At 38.3% G+C, this 19,060-nt stretch overlaps 1 protein-coding gene across 1 annotated transcript in view; it reads right to left on the bottom strand.

Moving 5' to 3' along the window:
* Positions 1-19,060, bottom strand: part of COL4A1 (collagen type IV alpha 1 chain) — a 364,281-nt gene that overhangs the window by 100,329 nt on the left and 244,892 nt on the right. The window contains exons 24-28 of the mRNA XM_053707784.1: positions 18,059-18,129; positions 7,786-7,977; positions 5,974-6,142; positions 1,597-1,689; positions 1,409-1,513 (exon numbers count right to left, since the gene is read on the bottom strand). Coding sequence (XP_053563759.1) covers positions 1,409-1,513; positions 1,597-1,689; positions 5,974-6,142; positions 7,786-7,977; positions 18,059-18,129 — 630 coding nt within the window. The remainder of the gene's footprint in view (positions 1-1,408; positions 1,514-1,596; positions 1,690-5,973; positions 6,143-7,785; positions 7,978-18,058; positions 18,130-19,060) is intronic.

Raw genomic sequence — 19,060 nt, 5'->3', positions numbered from 1 at the left:
TTCAAGTAAAAGTTGCAACTGTTTTAGTGTTAGCATTTTTCTCTGCCCATGCATGTGCAGCTAGACCTTCACAATACACCAGTATTTAAATGCTGCAGTTGTTCAGAAAGCTAGTGGGGCTTGTATCATGTCAGCAATGATGTAAACTGAGTAGGGTGACCTTATTGCTGCTTTAAATAGGGACACATATGAAAAATACATATGGCAGGGTTCTTATACAAAACGGTTTTTAAACAGCAATGAAAACAGCCCTAACATATGTATTTTTCATATATGTCCCTTTTTAAAGCAGCAATATGGTCACCCTAAAACTGAGGCATTACCAGTTCTCTAAGAAAGTGCTGAGTTTAAAATGCTGGTGCACGGAGCATACATAAATACACTCTATAACAGCTATTATGTTTACAGAAAGGATTTTTGCTAATAGATGTACTGTATATTACAAAAAAGTGTATATTCAAACCTAAAATGCAACTCTGTGAATTTAAATTGTGGTTGGAATGTCCCTTTGACCTTTAATGGATTTGATAGAGCATGCAATTTTAAACACCTTTCAAATTTGCTTCTATCAATTCAATTCTTAGTTCTCTGTGTATGCTTTGTTAAAAAGTAATCCTAGTTGAGCTTGGCAGCAAGCACATTTCTCTAGCAGCGGTGTTTGCAACATAAACAATGTTTATACAAACACCGCTGCCATAGTTCCTATCAACCTACCTAGCATTACCCTTCAACAAAGGATATCAAGAGATCAAATGTGATAATAGAAATAAATTAGAAAGTTGTTTTAAATGGCATGTCCTATCTGAATCACTAAAGTTTATTTTTTACTTTACTGTCATGTGAAACTTTTTCTTTAGATGATATCTATGGCATCTATTGCAACAGTATCTTTATTGTATCAATAACTTTCCTGAATAATAGGAGAGATTTCATATTGATAGTGTGCAACTTACCTTTAAATTAAAGAAGATAAATGAAAAATGCTTTCATATAAAGAGCTATTAAACTTATAAAATGAATATTATGTACATGAAAAAGAATTATTTAAATATATTACATTTGTATTTATTATTTTTTCTTTCATGGGATAAGTTCAAGGAGAACGTTTAATTGTGACCTTGAAGCTAATAGGAAGTGTATAATGTGTACATGGGAGAGCAGCTCACTGGCTGAGAGGAAAATGACTACAGCTCTATTGATAGACAATGACTGATGCAAATAAACAAAAGATTTTTCTGTTTCTTTCTGTTTTGCTTTCTTATCTTTTTTAAGCCCAGTAACATTCATTGTTTAATAAGCAAACGAACTAAAACTAATCTATATTAAAATGTTTTAGATGTATATCATGGTTTATATTTAGTTTACAAACAATAGTTTTTGTTTATCATGACCTTGCTTTAAATCTCACCTTTTTCTCCTGGTGGTCCAGGATATCCTATGCCTTGGGCGCCAAGTTCTCCCTTTTCTCCTGGGAGTCCTGATCTTCCTGGAAGCCCCGGAGACCCCTTTTCACCTGTTTATCAATCATAGTGCATTAAAATATTTGTTTATATGACCATTTAATTGACCTTTAAATTAAAAAAAAACGCACAATACCTTGATCTCCTGGGAAACCAGGCGCCCCAGCAATTCCCATTGGTCCCGGCGGACCTTCTTTAATAATTGCTTTTCCAGGTTCACCTTTTCTGCCTATATTAAACAATCACACAAGTTATGCTGATTAAGATTTAACAGAATGTCCATACACCTTATTATCTTCCAGATCTACTTTTTTTTTTATTTATTTTTTATTTGAGGTTCATTTAAAGGTATACAACATTGCATAAATAACATTCTTATGTCACATGAGATAAGATATCAGTGTTACAAGAGGTTCTGACAATGAAAAACACAGAGCTAATAATATATAATCCATGTGAACATTATATTACTGGAGTCTCTGTCACCTAGGGATCTTCGAAATAGTACAGTAGGGCCCTCTTGGACCCTCTAGCATACCCAACATTCTGACCTAGGAGACCTCCTATGAATCTCAAATGATAAACCTCATTTTTATAGCACTTTATGTCTTACATATCAAATAAACTTGAGATATTTTTCTTGTAACTTAATAAGCCACTATTAGACCTAACTAAAATATCAACTCAGGGTGGGAGAGAAAAATTATTTAATATGTTCAGTTTGCAGGTAATGGTGAAAATCATGGTGAAGGTTGCGGCATAGGCGAGAAAAGCTGTGTGTTTAATTCTCCTTAACAAGGAGACACGTTGTGGGTTGGGGGGAGGAGGTGGGTGTACATATATATAGTAGGTTATATGGTGTGAGAAGCATGGAGCTGAGGAAGCTTTTTATGTTATAATTCAAGATAAGCACGCTGTGATGAAACAGGGCATCACATCACTGTGAAGAATCATCTAAGGACCTGGTTTGCTAATATGTGTATAGAGAGGGCTACTCGAGCATTAGATTGATGCAAAACCCGGCCTACCAGAATTTTTCTGGCACTATCAGGAGGACTATATAGAATGCAGGACCAGCCTGCATAAGTATACATGTGAAATGCATAGATGAAAGGCTACATATAGCAGTGTATAGGTTCTGATGAGGGGCAAAAGTTTGGATCTATCTGTAAGGATTGATGAATATATCTAATGGAGAATATTAGTATTTCCCATCTAACTATTCAGTCTTCTTTCCATATATGATGTCTATGTCATCTATAGGGATGCAGATGAGAAGGCTCAGGGGTCTCGGCCGCAGACACCTAAGCCTTAGGGGCAGTCAAAATGTCAGGGGACAGCATGATACATTTTATTTCAATCCTCAGTGTCAATTCACTATATAGGGTGTGTAAGGGAGTATAAATGTGTATATATATTATTTCTATAGGCGGTCAGCTGGATCCTAACCAACAGCCTTCATATGAAACAAATGCATTTATAAACAAGGCATGGTAAATACTATCGTCTAACACTTTAGAAACAAGAGCTCATCTAAAACACCTTTAACCCATCAGGCTAGAATATTGTAAAATTGTATAGAACTGTAACCCTCCTATATTTATACATGAATACATATGTCCCTCTTGTGCAAAATCAGTGTGGAAGAGAAGAAACACATTTAATCAACAGCATGCTGCTGTCAGCTATTATGCAAAGGGATAGGTATAGGGTAGTTATAGCTATGGTAATGCAATATAGTCATACTTGCGCAGCTCATTTGGCAATAGCATAACACAGAGTATCCGCCCAAATAATATCACGCAGAGCTAGAGTTACATCGTTTACACATATGCTCACAGCCAACCTTACAATACTATAGAACATTTAGCTAGATTGGTATCTATCTATGATATAAACAGTTTTTAAACATGGTATGGAACCTAGATTAATAAACAATCATATGAGCTATGTTAAGCACCCAGAATAGGCAAAATGAGCAATAAAAATATAAGAGATCATATTGCAGTAAGGGCATGGGCAACCAACAATAGTGGAAAAATATAATGGAGGGGGGTCTCGGTATAACATTTAGCTCATTAAAGCAGTCAACAGAGTTGCTATTATATAGTTAGACAAGCAATAACTTTTGCATAACCCATAAGCTCAATTCCTTCTGAACTGAGAGGGGTCCTTTGAAATACAAACATTGTAAAGATTAACTCTCATTGTCTGCACAAGAAATGGCCCATGGTAGCTGAGCATAGAACACTGAAAACTTAAAAGTAGTATAACATCTACAGTAGCTATCAGCAAGAAAGCATTTAATCAACAGTGCTGTGGAGTGATATGTCCCTCATTCCAAATATTATGCGAGTAGTAAAGCAAGTCTAAGAACTCAGCACCCAGACCAGGAGTCTAGGCATAGGAGCATGGTATAGGCATAGGAAAAAGCTGGATACCTCAAAATATTACGAGTCCGTATACAGAGTCCCAGACTCGCAAGTATGTCTCCCATTATAGGCACTTGATCTATGTCCAAACTATCCGATCCCCTTTCTGAAACCAAAAGGGATCGCCACCTCCAGGCTCCATGTGCTGCCGTAGCACGGCAGGAAAGCTAGTGATGACCGCTTGGGTGAGTTGGGCCTATTCTTATGCGGTGCTGGGAAAGTGCTCAGCTTGCGTGGAAGAGTCCATAATGGTGCTGTTTTGAGCTGTGGAGAGCCGACAATCAGGAAACGTTCCCCGTGTGTTTCCATCTGGTGCAGGGTACATGCTCTGTTAAACAGGACATCACCATATGCCTCACCTTTATGCCTGACTGGTTCTGGACACTTAGGAGAGAAAATATGCTGCACGGTGGTAGCTGCACTAGACAGTGCTCGCGATGGGCTACAGTCCTCAATGCCCGCATGCTCTGCTGGCGAGTCATAGAGGGAGGTCAACTCTGGGAGGGTCGGCAAGTGCAGCTCCTAGGATGCTGTCAAATTCTTTCTGGTACTGCTCAAGTAAGGAGCCAAGTTTGGCAAGAATATAAGCCGTTAGGTCCATATTTGAAGGGGGAGTATTTATCTCCATCGGCAATCCAAGTGGCGACTTTCACCAGGTTTAATTATTGATAGAATAGCTGAGAGCGCCTTGTCCATGCTGTTCAATGGATTTTGAAGCTTCTCCTGATGAGCAAGCGTCTATTCACCCAAGCAGATCTCTCTGGGGTTTAAAAGTTTGCAGGTCAAGCTCGTGGGAAGGCATCCACATTGAAGTAGCAGACTACCGCGTGGCTGTTCAGTTAGATTTAGATTAGGCTAACAATATGACACTCCGCTCTCACGGTCCTCTCAAACCTTGAATAGGTAGCCCCGTTATTGAGATGTAAGTTGTACCTTGTAGGGGATAGATAGATCAAGATATTAACTAAAAGTTCCAAATTGAGCTCTGGAGCTCCTCTAAATATCGTCTTGCCATTGCAGAAGTTGGCTCCGCCCCCTTCCAGATCTACTTTTAGATCATTTTCCATCACCTAAACATTCTAGGTAAATCTTTTTTTTTTTTTGTGTATATGAGAGAACTACATTAAAGGATGCTGCTATCAAGGTTAATAAAGGGCTTAATGTCAATCAGTACCAATGTCCTTATGAAGTGCATTACATTGGTTTTAATGGCATTTTAAAATTCAAATCCTTTCCACAACAGAGTGAAAACCCCACTATAATTGTATTTTAGTGTAGTATTTTTGGCTGTTTGCATGGCTCTTTGATCTGATGCATACTCAGTTCACATGTTAATAAACCAGATCATGTGTGCTTAATAAAGAAGCTATAATTACAGAACAAATCTTAGCAATGGGGTTACATATATATATATATATATATATATATATATATATATATATATATATATATATATATATATATATATATATAATGGACATACATTTGCCTCTAAAACTGGTATGTCATTTGCTTGTTTATAACCTATTACAATATTATATGTATGTAAAGGAAACTTTAGAAAATATAGAAAATCAAATATATTTAAAAATAAAAATATAAAAAATAAAAAAATATCAAATGTATACAATACTTAAATTATAATTATAATGTGGAGTTTGCTGATTTCAAAATTAATCAAAATTAGGAATTTATTAATTACACACAAATCTCATATTAACAGTATTGGTGTATTCAAACATCAGGCTGGAGTCATTACTAATGTGCTTCAGGTATCAGCTTTTGTGCATGTTTTGTTAAACAGGTTCATCAGTGATGCTGATAGTGGTCAACAAGAAATGCCATGCCTTGTTGCAAATAATTCAAATTTTAACCAAGGGGTGGATCAAATGCTAAGGTTTTTAAAAACTAGGCTATTGTACCAATACATGAGTCTAAAATGTAATTTCTCAAAGTGCCAAATTATGCATTTACTATGTGTAACCACAAAGGTTTAAAAACAACCAAAAAATGAGTGACCGGTAATAATAATACACAAGAAATATAAACAAAAGTTAAGAGGAGCAAATTAATATATTTACCTGGATTACCAGGAGACCCTACAAAACCAGGTACACCTGGTTCTCCTCTATCCCCAGGTTGTCCAGCAGGTCCTAAGCCAGGTGGTCCAGGTAGACCTCTTTCCCCACGTAATCCTGGAAATCCGCTGTCTCCAGGTAAGCCCCGGTCACCTTTAGCACCAAATGTTCCCTAAATTTATAACAACACACTTGAATATGTTCATTGTATATCAAACACATACATACATAGTTTTTTTATAACAATTTAAAATTATTATTTTCTAGTAGAATTTGAAGGGTGAATGCACAAGGCAAAACACAAAGTAGCATGTCACAATTAATTAGTAGCAAGTGACTTGTAATCAAGGCCGAAAGAAAATTAAAACCCATGTATAAACTGGAAACATACAAGAATTCATATAAGGATTGCAAATAAAGTGTATATTTCAGAAATTAACTCACTTGCAAATAAAATACCTAAACATATAATGACAAGCCTCTCCTATAGTCAGCAAACAAAAAAGCTGAACATATAATGGCAGGAAAATTATATTTTTATACATTTTCTAGCAAAAATAAAATGTGGAATGCAACATTAATATAATGCTTATATATAAACAGAACTTTACAGCCCAGGTAGCTGGAGGCACCAAAATCTGAAGCTCCCACCGCACTCCCCACTCACCATTGTGCCAGCAAACTTAACTAAGATGGCCACTGGCAATTAAATAACAGCACTTTGTGTGTGCATCAACCATCTTGGTTGAGGCAACCGAAAGAATTGTGCATGCGAGAGGGAAGCTGGATGCTGTGCATGCCTAATACTCACTGCAACCTTAACAAAAGTGGTTGCTGCGCATGAGCAATATTGTTATTTCACTGCCAGCGGCCATCTATGGAGGACACCTGTAGGCACATGCCTACTCTGCCTTATTATAAATCAGGCCCTAAACATATAATAACAAGGAGCCCATGCTATTGCACAATTACCAGAAAATTGTACCATTATTATATGTTTAGGCTTTCTTGGAGATAAAAGATGGCAGTTTTTCTGCTTGTCTTATATAACATACTATGGGGTGCCCCCTTCTCTTGTTTTTGTCACTAAAGCTTTATATCCTGGAGAGTTTGATTTGGATTTGTCTTTGTAGAGTATTAATAAGTACTTTTAAAGAGATAGAGTAGTTCAAAAAAGAAAAGCCACTAATGTGTTAGAGCATTTTATTATTTTAACGTTGCTTGTGTATAAATATGTGTTTAACCCCTGCAAAGATGTTAAATCTATATTTAAATTTAGCTCCAGAGCAGCAAGGCACTACTGGGATCTAGCAAATCATATCTAGTGAGCTAATGACAAGAGCCACCAATCAGCAGCTAGCTCTCAGTAGTCCATTGCTGCTTTAAGGATATTTAGGTATGCTTTTCAAAAATGGATACTAAGATAAAGTAGATTTTATAATAGAATTCAATTGAAAAGTCTCTTTAAACTGTATGTTTTCTCTGAACTATGAAAGTTTAATGTTGCCTTTCATGACCCTTTAATATTTAAGAGATACCTTTTTTTACTGTTTATAAAGTTTTAGTTTTTGTCATAGCCTGATATAATTTAAACTAGCGTTTAAAAAAGAGAAAGAAAGAGAGAAAGAGAGAGAAATGTGTGTGAGACCTTTCTTCCTTTAAAGCATTATGCTTAGAGGTCAATATTTCATGGGATACTGCTTCTTTTATTAGGTATTTTCTCAACAATCCCATGCTTTTCCGCATGGCCACTCAAGATTAGAAAGCCCTTTAAACGTTGTAACATTTCTGCATAATGGTAGACATCTAACTTACCGATACACCTTTTGGTCCTGATGGACCTGGTTGTCCATTGTTCCCTGGTATTCCATCTCTCCCAGGGTTTCCTGGTTGTCCTGGTAAACCAGCATTTCCTTTTTCACCTTTCAGCCTTGGTTCAAAAAAGACTTCTCCAGGTTCTCCTTTTGCTCCAGGGTTCCCTCTAAGTCCTGGAGTACCTTCTGGTCCCTGGAGAGTAATACATTATTGAATTAATATTAAAATACACTGCTTCCAGGTGTGCTAAGGTAATATATCCAGAATATATTTCTCAAATTTAAAAAAGAAGGTAATAAATTTGTCATAAAAAACTTGAAGATTTATTTATATCTGAAATATTTATAAACTTTAAAAGCCCTACCACTGCTATTTAAAATACTTGCTTGCAATTTAGCAAAGATAAATAGTATTTTGCTGGCATTGCCTTTCATGGGTTTTTGTATTTTTTTTCCAGAACCTCTCCAAGCAAAACGACTTTGCAACTATCATTTCGTCTATGTCTTACAATACTAAGCATCTTTTCTCCAAATTTAATAACCTCCTGTGCCCTCCCTCTCCCCCAACTACCAATTATTTTTCAATACATTTCAAAACTAAAACTGACTCCATCTGACATGATATAATCTACCACAACAACAATATACTTTACTCACAAATCACTGCAAACTTTCATACTCAGCCTACCCAAAAACCAAGTGCATTCACTCCTGTTAGAGAGGAGCAGGATTCTGCTGTGCTTTCATCTTCCCATCTTACTACCTGTCCCCTTGATCCTATTTCCTCACAACTGCTTCCTTCTCTTTCCCCTACTCTTACACCCATCCTCACACACATATTCAACCTCTCCCTTAAATCTGGTACATTTCCATCATCCCTTAAACATGCTCTAATTACACCTATTCTTAAAAAACTGTCACTCAATCGAGCATACCCTTGCAACTATCACCAAATCTCTCTTCTTCCCCTCACAATGTTTTCTCTAATAAAATTATGGAGGATAAATGGATAACATTTAAAACTTTGTTAAATAAATACACATATCAACAAATACTATATGGTTGTAAAAATTAAAAAAAACAAGCCAATGTGGCTAAATAAAAATGTGTTAAGAGAAAGTAGGAAAAAATGTATGGCATTTAAATTATTCAAAGAAAATAATACAAACTCAACATACCAGCTTTATAAGGAATGTAACAAAGCATGCAAAAAATCAATCAAATTAGCCAAATTTGAAAACTAAATATAAATTGCAAAGTCTAACCATAAAAGGTTCTTTAAGTAAATAAAAAGCAAAAAATCTAAGGACAATATAGGTACATACAAATGTGTGGAAGGTAGAATGATTAATTGTGACAGGGAGAAGGCTGAGGTACTAAACCAGTTCTTTTCTTCAGTATACACAAGAGTGTAACCAATGGAGAATACTTTGGAACAAACTAGAGCATGCCAGCCCATACCATTAACTGGGTTATGTCTAGAGGATATCAGGAAAAAACTGGATAATATTAAGGTAAATAAAACTCCAGGCCCAGATGGAATAAACCCAAGGGTGTTACGGGAATTTAGCACTTTTATAGACAAACCTCTACTCTTATTTTTTTAATTAGTACCCCAGGATTGGCGTAAAGCTGATGTGGTGCCACTCTTCAAAAACGAAAGCAGGGATGATCCAGGAAGCTATTTAGTCTGACATCAATAATAGGGAAGATATTTGAAGGAGTTGTAAGGGATTATATTGATGAGCATATTCGTGTAAACAAGATTATGAGTTTAAATCAGCATGGTTTTATGAGAAATAGATCATGTCAAACTAATCTAATTTGATTCTACGAGGAAGTAAGTAAAATATAGATAAAGGGTAATCAGTTGACACAGTGCCACATGAGAGATTAATGCACAACATTAAGGGACTGGGAATGGCCGTCTGTTGTTTATTATTTTTAAGCTATATACTTTCACGTACTATTACATGTACCATGATTATGTGTATTGTCAATTTCTCATTGAATGTTCGATCATTATCTTGTTACTTTCAAACTTTCGACCTCAATAAAATATTACTTTAAAAAAAAAAAAAAATATTAGCTTATGGATAAATAACTGGATACAACATAGGGAGCAATGAGTAATAGTGAATGGATCATACTAAAATTGGACAAAGGTAATCAGTGGAGTACCCCAGGGCTTAGTACTTGGACCTGTTCTTTTTAATATTTTTATTAATGACTTGGAGCAAGGATTAAATAGCGACATCTCTATTTTTGCAGATGATACTAAGTTAAGTAAGGTCATTAGGTCAGAGCAGGATGAACTTTCATTGCAAAGGGATCTGCAAAAATTAGAAGTATGGGCAGGTAAATGGAAAATGAGATTTAATAAGGCAAAATGCAAGGTTCTACATTTTGGAAGTAAAAAAACAAACAAACAGAGGAGGAAAGGGATTTGGGAGTAGTAATAGATAACAAGCTAAAGATGGGTGCACAATGCAGGGCAGCAGCTTCAGAGGCTAATAAGATACTATCATGTATTAAAAGAAGCATTGATTCAAGGGGGGAAAGTATAATTCTGTCACTATATAAATCCCTGGTAAGACCTCACCTTGAGTATGGAGTTCAGTTCTGGGGACCGATCACAAAAAAAAAATATTGCAGAACTAGAAAAAGTTCAGAGAAGGGCCACAAAGATAATAAGGGGAATGGAGAATTTAATCTATGAGGAGAGGTTAGCCAAACTGGGTCTGTTTTCTCTAGAAAAAAAGCTCTTGAGAGGTGACATGACTACTTTATATAAATATATTCAAGGCCCATATACAGAGATGGAAGAAGCTCTGTTTATCCCAAGAAAATAGTTTGTAACAAGAGGTCACAATTCAATGTTGGAGGAAATGAGATTTAATCTCTTGCAACGGAAACATTTTTTCACTGTGAGAGCAATGCAATTGTGGAACTCATTACCAAAGGAGGTAGTGAATGCCAATACACTAGATACATATACAAATTGTTGGGATACATTTCTGTTAAATGGGTCACCTTTTAGTTGGATAAATTTAATCTCAACTGGAGCTTTTTTGTTAGTATATTAGATTAGTATAGGTTGAACTCGATGGACTTCGGTCTTTTTTCAACCTCATCTACTATGTTACTATGTTACCTCTAAACTTCTTGAGCGGACAGTGTATAAACAGTTATCACACTTTCTCTCATCTAACCATCTTCTCGAACCTTTGAAATCTGGCTTTTGCACCAAACACTCTACCGAAACTGCCATCTCAAAGGTGACAAATTAACTTCTTACTGCCAAGTCTAAAGGTCACTACTCCATGTAATTCCTTTTAAATCCCTCTGCAGCCTTTGACACCGTTGACCATCCATTGCTGCTCAAGACCCTTCAATCCATTGGTATTTGTGACACAGCTCTACTGTGATTCTATTCTTACCTTTCTAACCATACCTTAAGTGTATCCTTCTCTGGCTCTTCATCCTCCCCTCTACCCCTCTCTGTTAGGGTACCTCATGACTCAGTTTTAGTTCCCTTTGTTTTCTCAATCTACACATCATATCTAGGATCTTTAAGCAAGTCCTGTGGGTTTCAGTACCATCTTTATGCTAATGATCCTCAAATCTACCTTTCCACACCAGATATTTCCTCTTCCCTGCTGATGTGTCACCAGCTGCCTATCTAATATCTCATCCTGGATGGCTTCTCACTACCTAAAGCTGAATCTCTCTAAAACTGTACTCCTATTTCCTCCCTCTACCAATGTCACCATTCCCTATATCTCACTTACTGTGGATAACTATGTCATCACCTCAACCCCTCAGGCCTGCAGTCTTAGGGTTACACTTGACTCAAAACTTTCTTTTGCTCCCCACATTAAGTTGTTAGCTCACTCCTGCTACTTCCACCTTAAAAAATTTAAAATGTGTCACTTGCTCACTCAAGACACAACTAAGATTCTTATCCACTCCCTTATCATTTTTCACCTTGACTGATGCAATTCTGTCTTCTCCTGTCTCCCAAGCTACCACCTGTCCCAACTGCAATCCATCATGAATGCCTCTGTCAGGCTCATTTTCCTTAAGCATTGCTCCACATCTGCTGTCCATCTTTGCCAACACCTCTACTGACTTCCCTTAACCTCAAGAATAAAATTCAACATTTTAACCCTAAGATACAAAGCCTTAACCAACACAGCACCCTCCAATATTTCTTCCCTTGTCCGCAAATACTCCTCAACTTGCCTGTTCCACTCTGCCCATGACTCTCTCAACTTTCATTACTTCTTCGCACTCTTGTCGGCAAGACTTTTCTAGGACTGCACTTATCATATGGAACTCCTTGCATTGCTTAGTCAGACTATCCTGTAGTCTCAAAAACTTAGAGTGCTCCTTAAAAACATATCTGTTTAAGGATGTGTACAACTTATGGTAAGATGCTGTTACGGTACCAACAGTGTACCAAGGGTTAATACCAGGGAACAACGTCCTGCATAGGGAATCAGCAATTCACAAACCAGCCAGTTTTCAGGTTTAAACAGAATATATTTATTAAAGGCTGAATGCCTAGTATTTATACAGGTTTTGACCCCAGATGGGGGGGTTGAATATAACCCTGGCTTCAGGTTACAGAGGGCATTGGTTAAACAGTAAAGCAAACATATGAACAATGCATCAAACCTCTAAGAGTTGTCTATTCACAGGTAAAACAGATTAACATATTAAGTAAAATGTTACGGTACCAACAGTGTACCAAGGGTTAATACCAGGGAACAACGTCCTGCATAGGGAATCAGCAATTCACAAACCAGCCAGTTTTCAGGTTTAAACAGAATATATTTATTAAAGGCTGAATGCCTAGTATTTATACAGGTTTTGACCCCAGATGGGGGGGTTGAATATAACCCTGGCTTCAGGTTACAGAGGGCATTGGTTAAACAGTAAAGCAAACATATGAACAATGCATCAAACCTCTAAGAGTTGTCTATTCACAGGTAAAACAGATTAACATATTAAGTACTCAGACAATCTGATGTTGGGCAGTCTAGTTAACATAATCACACAAGGACACAATCAGTTTACCCAGACAGACTCCTGAGACACAATCAGATCTTAAACATACATAGAATATAGGAACAGTTCTTATTAGCTATAAAGTCTTTTATGCCCACTTTGCTTATAGAGTCACAATTGCTCCCACAAGGGGCACTCACACCCTGTACCCATCCTGTATTTATGGATACAGGGTGACATAGACATAAGACAGAGGTATGAAAGTACATGGGGTGTCCAGCATATAAAATTCCATATTTCCATGCAGTCTCTGGGTATCCTTAAGCCCATGTACCTCCAGCCCAAAGAATGTTCCATAACAGGCCCTCCAATGTACAGTGGCAAGATTGGTTTTGTCACATCTCTCCCCTTTTCCAAACAGACTAACAGGGTATCTGACCTCCTGCCGGTCAGTGCCCTGGTTAGTCCAGCAACCCACCCATAAAACACAATTAGTAGTACAGCCCACCCACAATAAATGGTTACTACACCTGAGTACGGGGAAAACTTGTCCATGTCCAGGTGCCTCACCACAGCTGTGTGGGGGACTGGTACACTGAATTGGTGGGTTGCGAGGTGGGCAGAGACCAGCTGTACTCTGCCCGGGTGCCAGCACTACCATGGAAGTAGCCTGGTGGGAGCCTGGTTGCTGGAGGGGGAGACCGACTGTCTCCCCTTTGGATACATAGCTGTGCTGCTGGAGGGGGAGACCAATCGTCTCCCCTTTGGCTAAACAGCCGTGTTGCTGGGGGACAGGACCAACTGTCCCTACCCCTTGTAACGCAGCCTGCCGCTGGGGAATGGAGTCTGGGCTCCCAATTCCCTGTATATTCCTCTGCTGCTGGGGGACAGGACCATCAAACTCCTCTCCCTCTGGTTTGTCATGCTCGGCTGTCCAGGGTATATACTGTGCCATATACCACCAGAGCGCCTGGTAGGCATGTCAGTTTGCTGGGACAATCCATCTGTATTCCCGTTATGAGAGAGAATTCCTGTCCATACAAACAAGGGTTCAAATTCCTCAGTGCCCAGACCAGGGCCAAACAGTCCTTCAAAATCCCATCAGCTTCTTTACGAGTTTTCTGTACCTGCTCTTTATAGGTATCCACAATCCCTTCATACTGACATAGGGTTCCCTTGAGTTGCTGCACCTCACTATGAGCCAGCGTCAGCTTCTCCTCAAGTGTCGCTAAGTTTGTCTTTAATGTTTCATGTCCCACTCTCAAGCTGGTGTTTTCTGCAGTCTGTCGGTGCAGCTTGTCTAGCAGAGATTCCTGTTCTAAACGTGCTTTTTCCTCTGCACTCCTCTTCTCCTTCATCAGCGCATTGTAACGGGACCTCCACATATCAATAGCGGATAGAGATTTACTGAGCTCAGCGTCCTGGGGCTTAGCAGCAGGTGGGTCAGTCTCTGCTGCACGGATCTGGGCACGGGTAGTCACAGAGTTAACATCAGCGGGACCCATAGGAGCGTAGGCAGAAACAAGGGGGGCCAAGTCATTTCCAAGAAGAACATCAGCAGGTAAGTCCTTCTTGACCCCCACATTCACAGGTCTAGCGCCCACTCCCCAATCCAAATGTACCCTGGCAACAGGTAGGCTGAACACATCGCCCCCTGCTACCCTCACAGCCACAGTGTCTCCAGTGTACTGTTTCTCAGACACCAAGTTCTTTTGAAGCAAGGACATGGTAGCACCAGTATCCCGTAGACCACTGACCTTCTTCCCATTCACTTTAACCAGTTGCCGGTTATTCCGGTGGGCAGCTTGCACAAGGTCTGCCTCATGTAGGATGCTCCAGCATTCTTGCGCCTCTACGTAGCGGGCCGCAGGCTGAGGATTACGTGGGATTCCGCCGGCGGGTCTTCTCCAGGACTGCGCTTGGTTCGCTGCGTTTAGGGGACACTCTGGTCTTTTGTGCCCTAGTTGCTTACATCTAAAGCACCGAATAGGTTGTGAGTAGCCCTGCGAATTGAACAGGGCTCTCTGAGGGTAGTTCGTGGCCGGAGGCCGTGTGGTATAGCGGTGCGCCGGGGTTTGGTAACTGGCAGCTGCTGGGGTGACTGGGGGTCTGTACTCCACTCTAGCAGGGGGCTTAGTGGTAGCAATGTCCAGTTTGCGGGCATCCGTATACTCATCTGCCAAGCGAGCCGCTTCCTGCAGGGTGGAGGGTTTACGGTCCCGAACCCACTCTCGAACTCCTGCGGGTAATTTGTCGAAGCAATGTTCCAACAGGAATAGCTGCAGCACCTCTTCCCCAGATATGGCTTGGCACCCCGCTATCCAGTGAGCTGCTGTGCGGTGCACCTTACATGCCCACTCAAGGTAGGAATCTCCAGCTAATTTAACAGTGTCTCTGAACCGTCTCCGGTATGCCTCCGGTGTAACCGCATACCTGGAGAGCAGAGCCTCTTTTACAGTATTATAATCCCTGACTTCCTCATCTGGAATGGCCCGAAAAGCCTCTCTGGCCCGGCCGGATAATTTTCCAGATAATATCGTGACCCAGTCCTCTGCGGGTACCTTGTGTAGTGCACATTGCCTCTCAAAATCCGCAAGGTACCCATCAATCTCTCCTTCTGTTTCCAGGAAGTTTTTAAAAGCTGCAAAATTTACTTTTCTCTTTTCCATCTTAGTCAGTATTGTAATAATCCCCCTCTTCCTGAGGTTACTGGCTTGTGTAGTTGCTCTTCTGGGCGATAAGGTTCATTCCGTCGCTGCCACCAATGTTACGGTACCAACAGTGTACCAAGGGTTAATACCAGGGAACAACGTCCTGCATAGGGAATCAGCAATTCACAAACCAGCCAGTTTTCAGGTTTAAACAGAATATATTTATTAAAGGCTGAATGCCTAGTATTTATACAGGTTTTGACCCCAGATGGGGGGGTTGAATATAACCCTGGCTTCAGGTTACAGAGGGCATTGGTTAAACAGTAAAGCAAACATATGAACAATGCATCAAACCTCTAAGAGTTGTCTATTCACAGGTAAAACAGATTAACATATTAAGTACTCAGACAATCTGATGTTGGGCAGTCTAGTTAACATAATCACACAAGGACACAATCAGTTTACCCAGACAGACTCCTGAGACACAATCAGATCTTAAACATACATAGAATATAGGAACAGTTCTTATTAGCTATAAAGTCTTTTATGCCCACTTTGCTTATAGAGTCACAATTGCTCCCACAAGGGGCACTCACACCCTGTACCCATCCTGTATTTATGGATACAGGGTGACATAGACATAAGACAGAGGTATGAAAGTACATGGGGTGTCCAGCATATAAAATTCCATATTTCCATGCAGTCTCTGGGTATCCTTAAGCCCATGTACCTCCAGCCCAAAGAATGTTCCATAACAGGCCCTCCAATGTACAGTGGCAAGATTGGTTTTGTCACAGATGCCTCTACTATTTATGTTTCCCTCTCCCTCAACTTCCCCATGTACTTACTTTAGAATGTAAGTTCATGAGTCCACCTGACATGTTGTTCATTTTATGTAAAGATGGTTTACAGATTACAGTGACTCAAGGGCAGGGTCCTCTACCCTTATGACTTATGTAAATGTCTTCTGTTTATTGTACTCCATAACTGTTAAAGCACTGTGTAATATGTTGGTGCTTTATAAATAATAAATGATAGTGATAATAATATTATGAGACAAAGAACCAACAAGAGGAATATAATTGACTGAATATGTTGCTGATGGCCATAAATAGTCTGAGGAAAGAAGATTCTTCATTCTCACTTCAGGTAAGGATATTTTAATAGGCTATAACAAGTGTGCTGAATTCTGTCTTAGTTTAGTGGGCACTGATCCAATATATGATATACAAGTGTTGCGCCAAACATATGAACTTGTAACAAGTGTGTTGAAGTTAGACTTATTTGAGTGGGCATTGTTTTAATACATGGTATACAAGTGTTGCGCCAAACACACGAGCCTATAACAAATCTATTAAGTAATTTTAGCACTGCTTCAATTCATAGTATACAAGTGTTATGCCAAACATATGAGCCTATAATAAACCTATGAAGCTATTTTAGCACACCCAACTTACGGGTTATAACAGAATGTTAAGAGCTTACAACTAATGTATGTGAATCACAACACTGAACATTCCATGTATAAACACAGAAGCCATTCAAACAAGTGTGGGTAATATAAAGAATACACTACAGAATAGAAAGAAGTGGCGGCCTCCCCCTCATGTGGAGTACCAAATTGGTATTCAAAGATCAACACAGGAGGTTAATCCCCCAGCTACAATAGTATTAATCTTTTTAACAGGGTACACTGTACTCTCATTACCCTACTACAATATACAGAGTATGCTACCTACAAGCAGACAGTATTGGGCTGAACCAGAATGTTAGAGCTGCACTGATATATGGTCAATCTGTAACATACAGTGACATTTGTGTATAATATAATATATAAATTGATACTTCATCAATATTACTACTAGTTAAGAGTACAGAGTATCTTTCTTCTTTTCTTTTTTTTTATATATATATACACAATTATCCAATAAGACTTCTTGCTACGAGTCTGTATCAGCTTAAAATAACTTGATACAACTACACTAAAGTAGTCAACCAGCACAATATATGACCTACTTTACTAGAATTTATCTAACGTGAACAGGTTAATTACTGATCCTCCAGCATCTGAGAGTGTTTTTAAATTAATTTCCAGTATTTTATATTAAATTTTGACACAATAAAAGTTATGTTTTAACGTTGAACACGCAAGCTCACTAGACTATCAGTAACTCTGATTTGCCTTAAGGAATAGAGTCTTTTGTACAACTTATAGATGTACCCTACATTAACCCTTATGAGTGCTATATATGTAGTCTGTTGAGTTAGAGTATCTCTCTACCTAAAGTTTCATATGTTGAAAACTACATAGCACCTGTTCTAGTCCAAAATATTTCTAAGGGAATAATTCCCACATACATTAAGGGCGATAAGGGGTTAGTAGGGAATCCAAAGGATTTAAGCCACACTTGGCCAGTAGTGCCGTTGATACCCCCCTCCTCCAGCAAAATTGTTTGAATGTGTGTGTGGAAAAGGGGAAACACCAAGCTTTTAAGAAGGATTAGGAGAAAGAACTTGAATATTGTCAAGATTTTCTTAAAACATTATCTTGCTGTAAATGTTAGCTATTTTTTCATACAATTTTAAGATAATAACCAATGTACTACTTACAGGAACACCAGGTAGTCCATCAAAGCCTGCTACGCCCCTATCTCCCTTGATTCCTTGTAAGCCTGGAGGACCTTAGCAGAACAATTGACAGTATTTATGTCAAATTACATACATGCAGTATTGGCAAAAATGACATTTCACTTATACCTACTTCATTATTAATGTGTTGTTAATTTTAGATAAACAAAAAAAATTACATTTGTAAATAGCTTTTGTAATTAATTAAATAATGTAATTTATAAATATCGCTTTGTCATGTTATTAACATGTTGTTTTCTGAAGGAGAAATGATGCTTATAGGCTATTGAATGATCAGACGTTTAGCTATATAAGAAGCTATCTGGGTCCATAACACAAAATAAATGCATATTCATATTGGGAACAATAGGCATATTTTAATATAAAAATACCCTTATTCTTTATGCTATGAATGCTTACATATATGCATTTTGAGTTCCTTCTTAACAGTACACAATATGTTTAAATGTTTGTGGTGCTACGTTAGTGTTAGGACAAAATTAACAGACAGTACATGAGCTAAACAGAGTACTTTTCTGATTTTGAAATTCATATTTTAAGATTGTTTATTAAATTGTGGGAGGTACTAGTCATGTGGGGCATAGTTTAATTATAGTTACATGCTTTTACCCACACTCAACCTCTTCATCATTCTTCTGGTTTCCTGATATTATTATTTTTTTTACCTAGAACAGACAAGGTTTTGTCAACCTATCTAGAAATTCTTGTCAACTGTAATTCCCTTGGTTTTGATACTTTTTCTTTATTTTCTTTTCCTTTTGGTACATAGTATTTTTCATATTAAAAGTATGCCATGGAATGCTTAATTGATGTTCTAATAAATCAAAGATACCAAGGAATAGATGATAATGGTAAAGATAAAAATGACAGCAATAAAATACACATTTAGACGTATTACATTCATGCCAAGCTACACATATATGGCTAGATCATATATAATTCAACGTAATAGAGCCACTATGA

Source organism: Bombina bombina, chromosome 3 (genome assembly GCF_027579735.1).
Source record: "Bombina bombina isolate aBomBom1 chromosome 3, aBomBom1.pri, whole genome shotgun sequence".
Classification (NCBI taxonomy): Eukaryota; Metazoa; Chordata; class Amphibia; order Anura; family Bombinatoridae; genus Bombina; species Bombina bombina.
The sequence above is the reverse complement of the archived record's forward strand: the minus strand, read 5'-3'. Positions and strand labels throughout refer to the sequence as shown.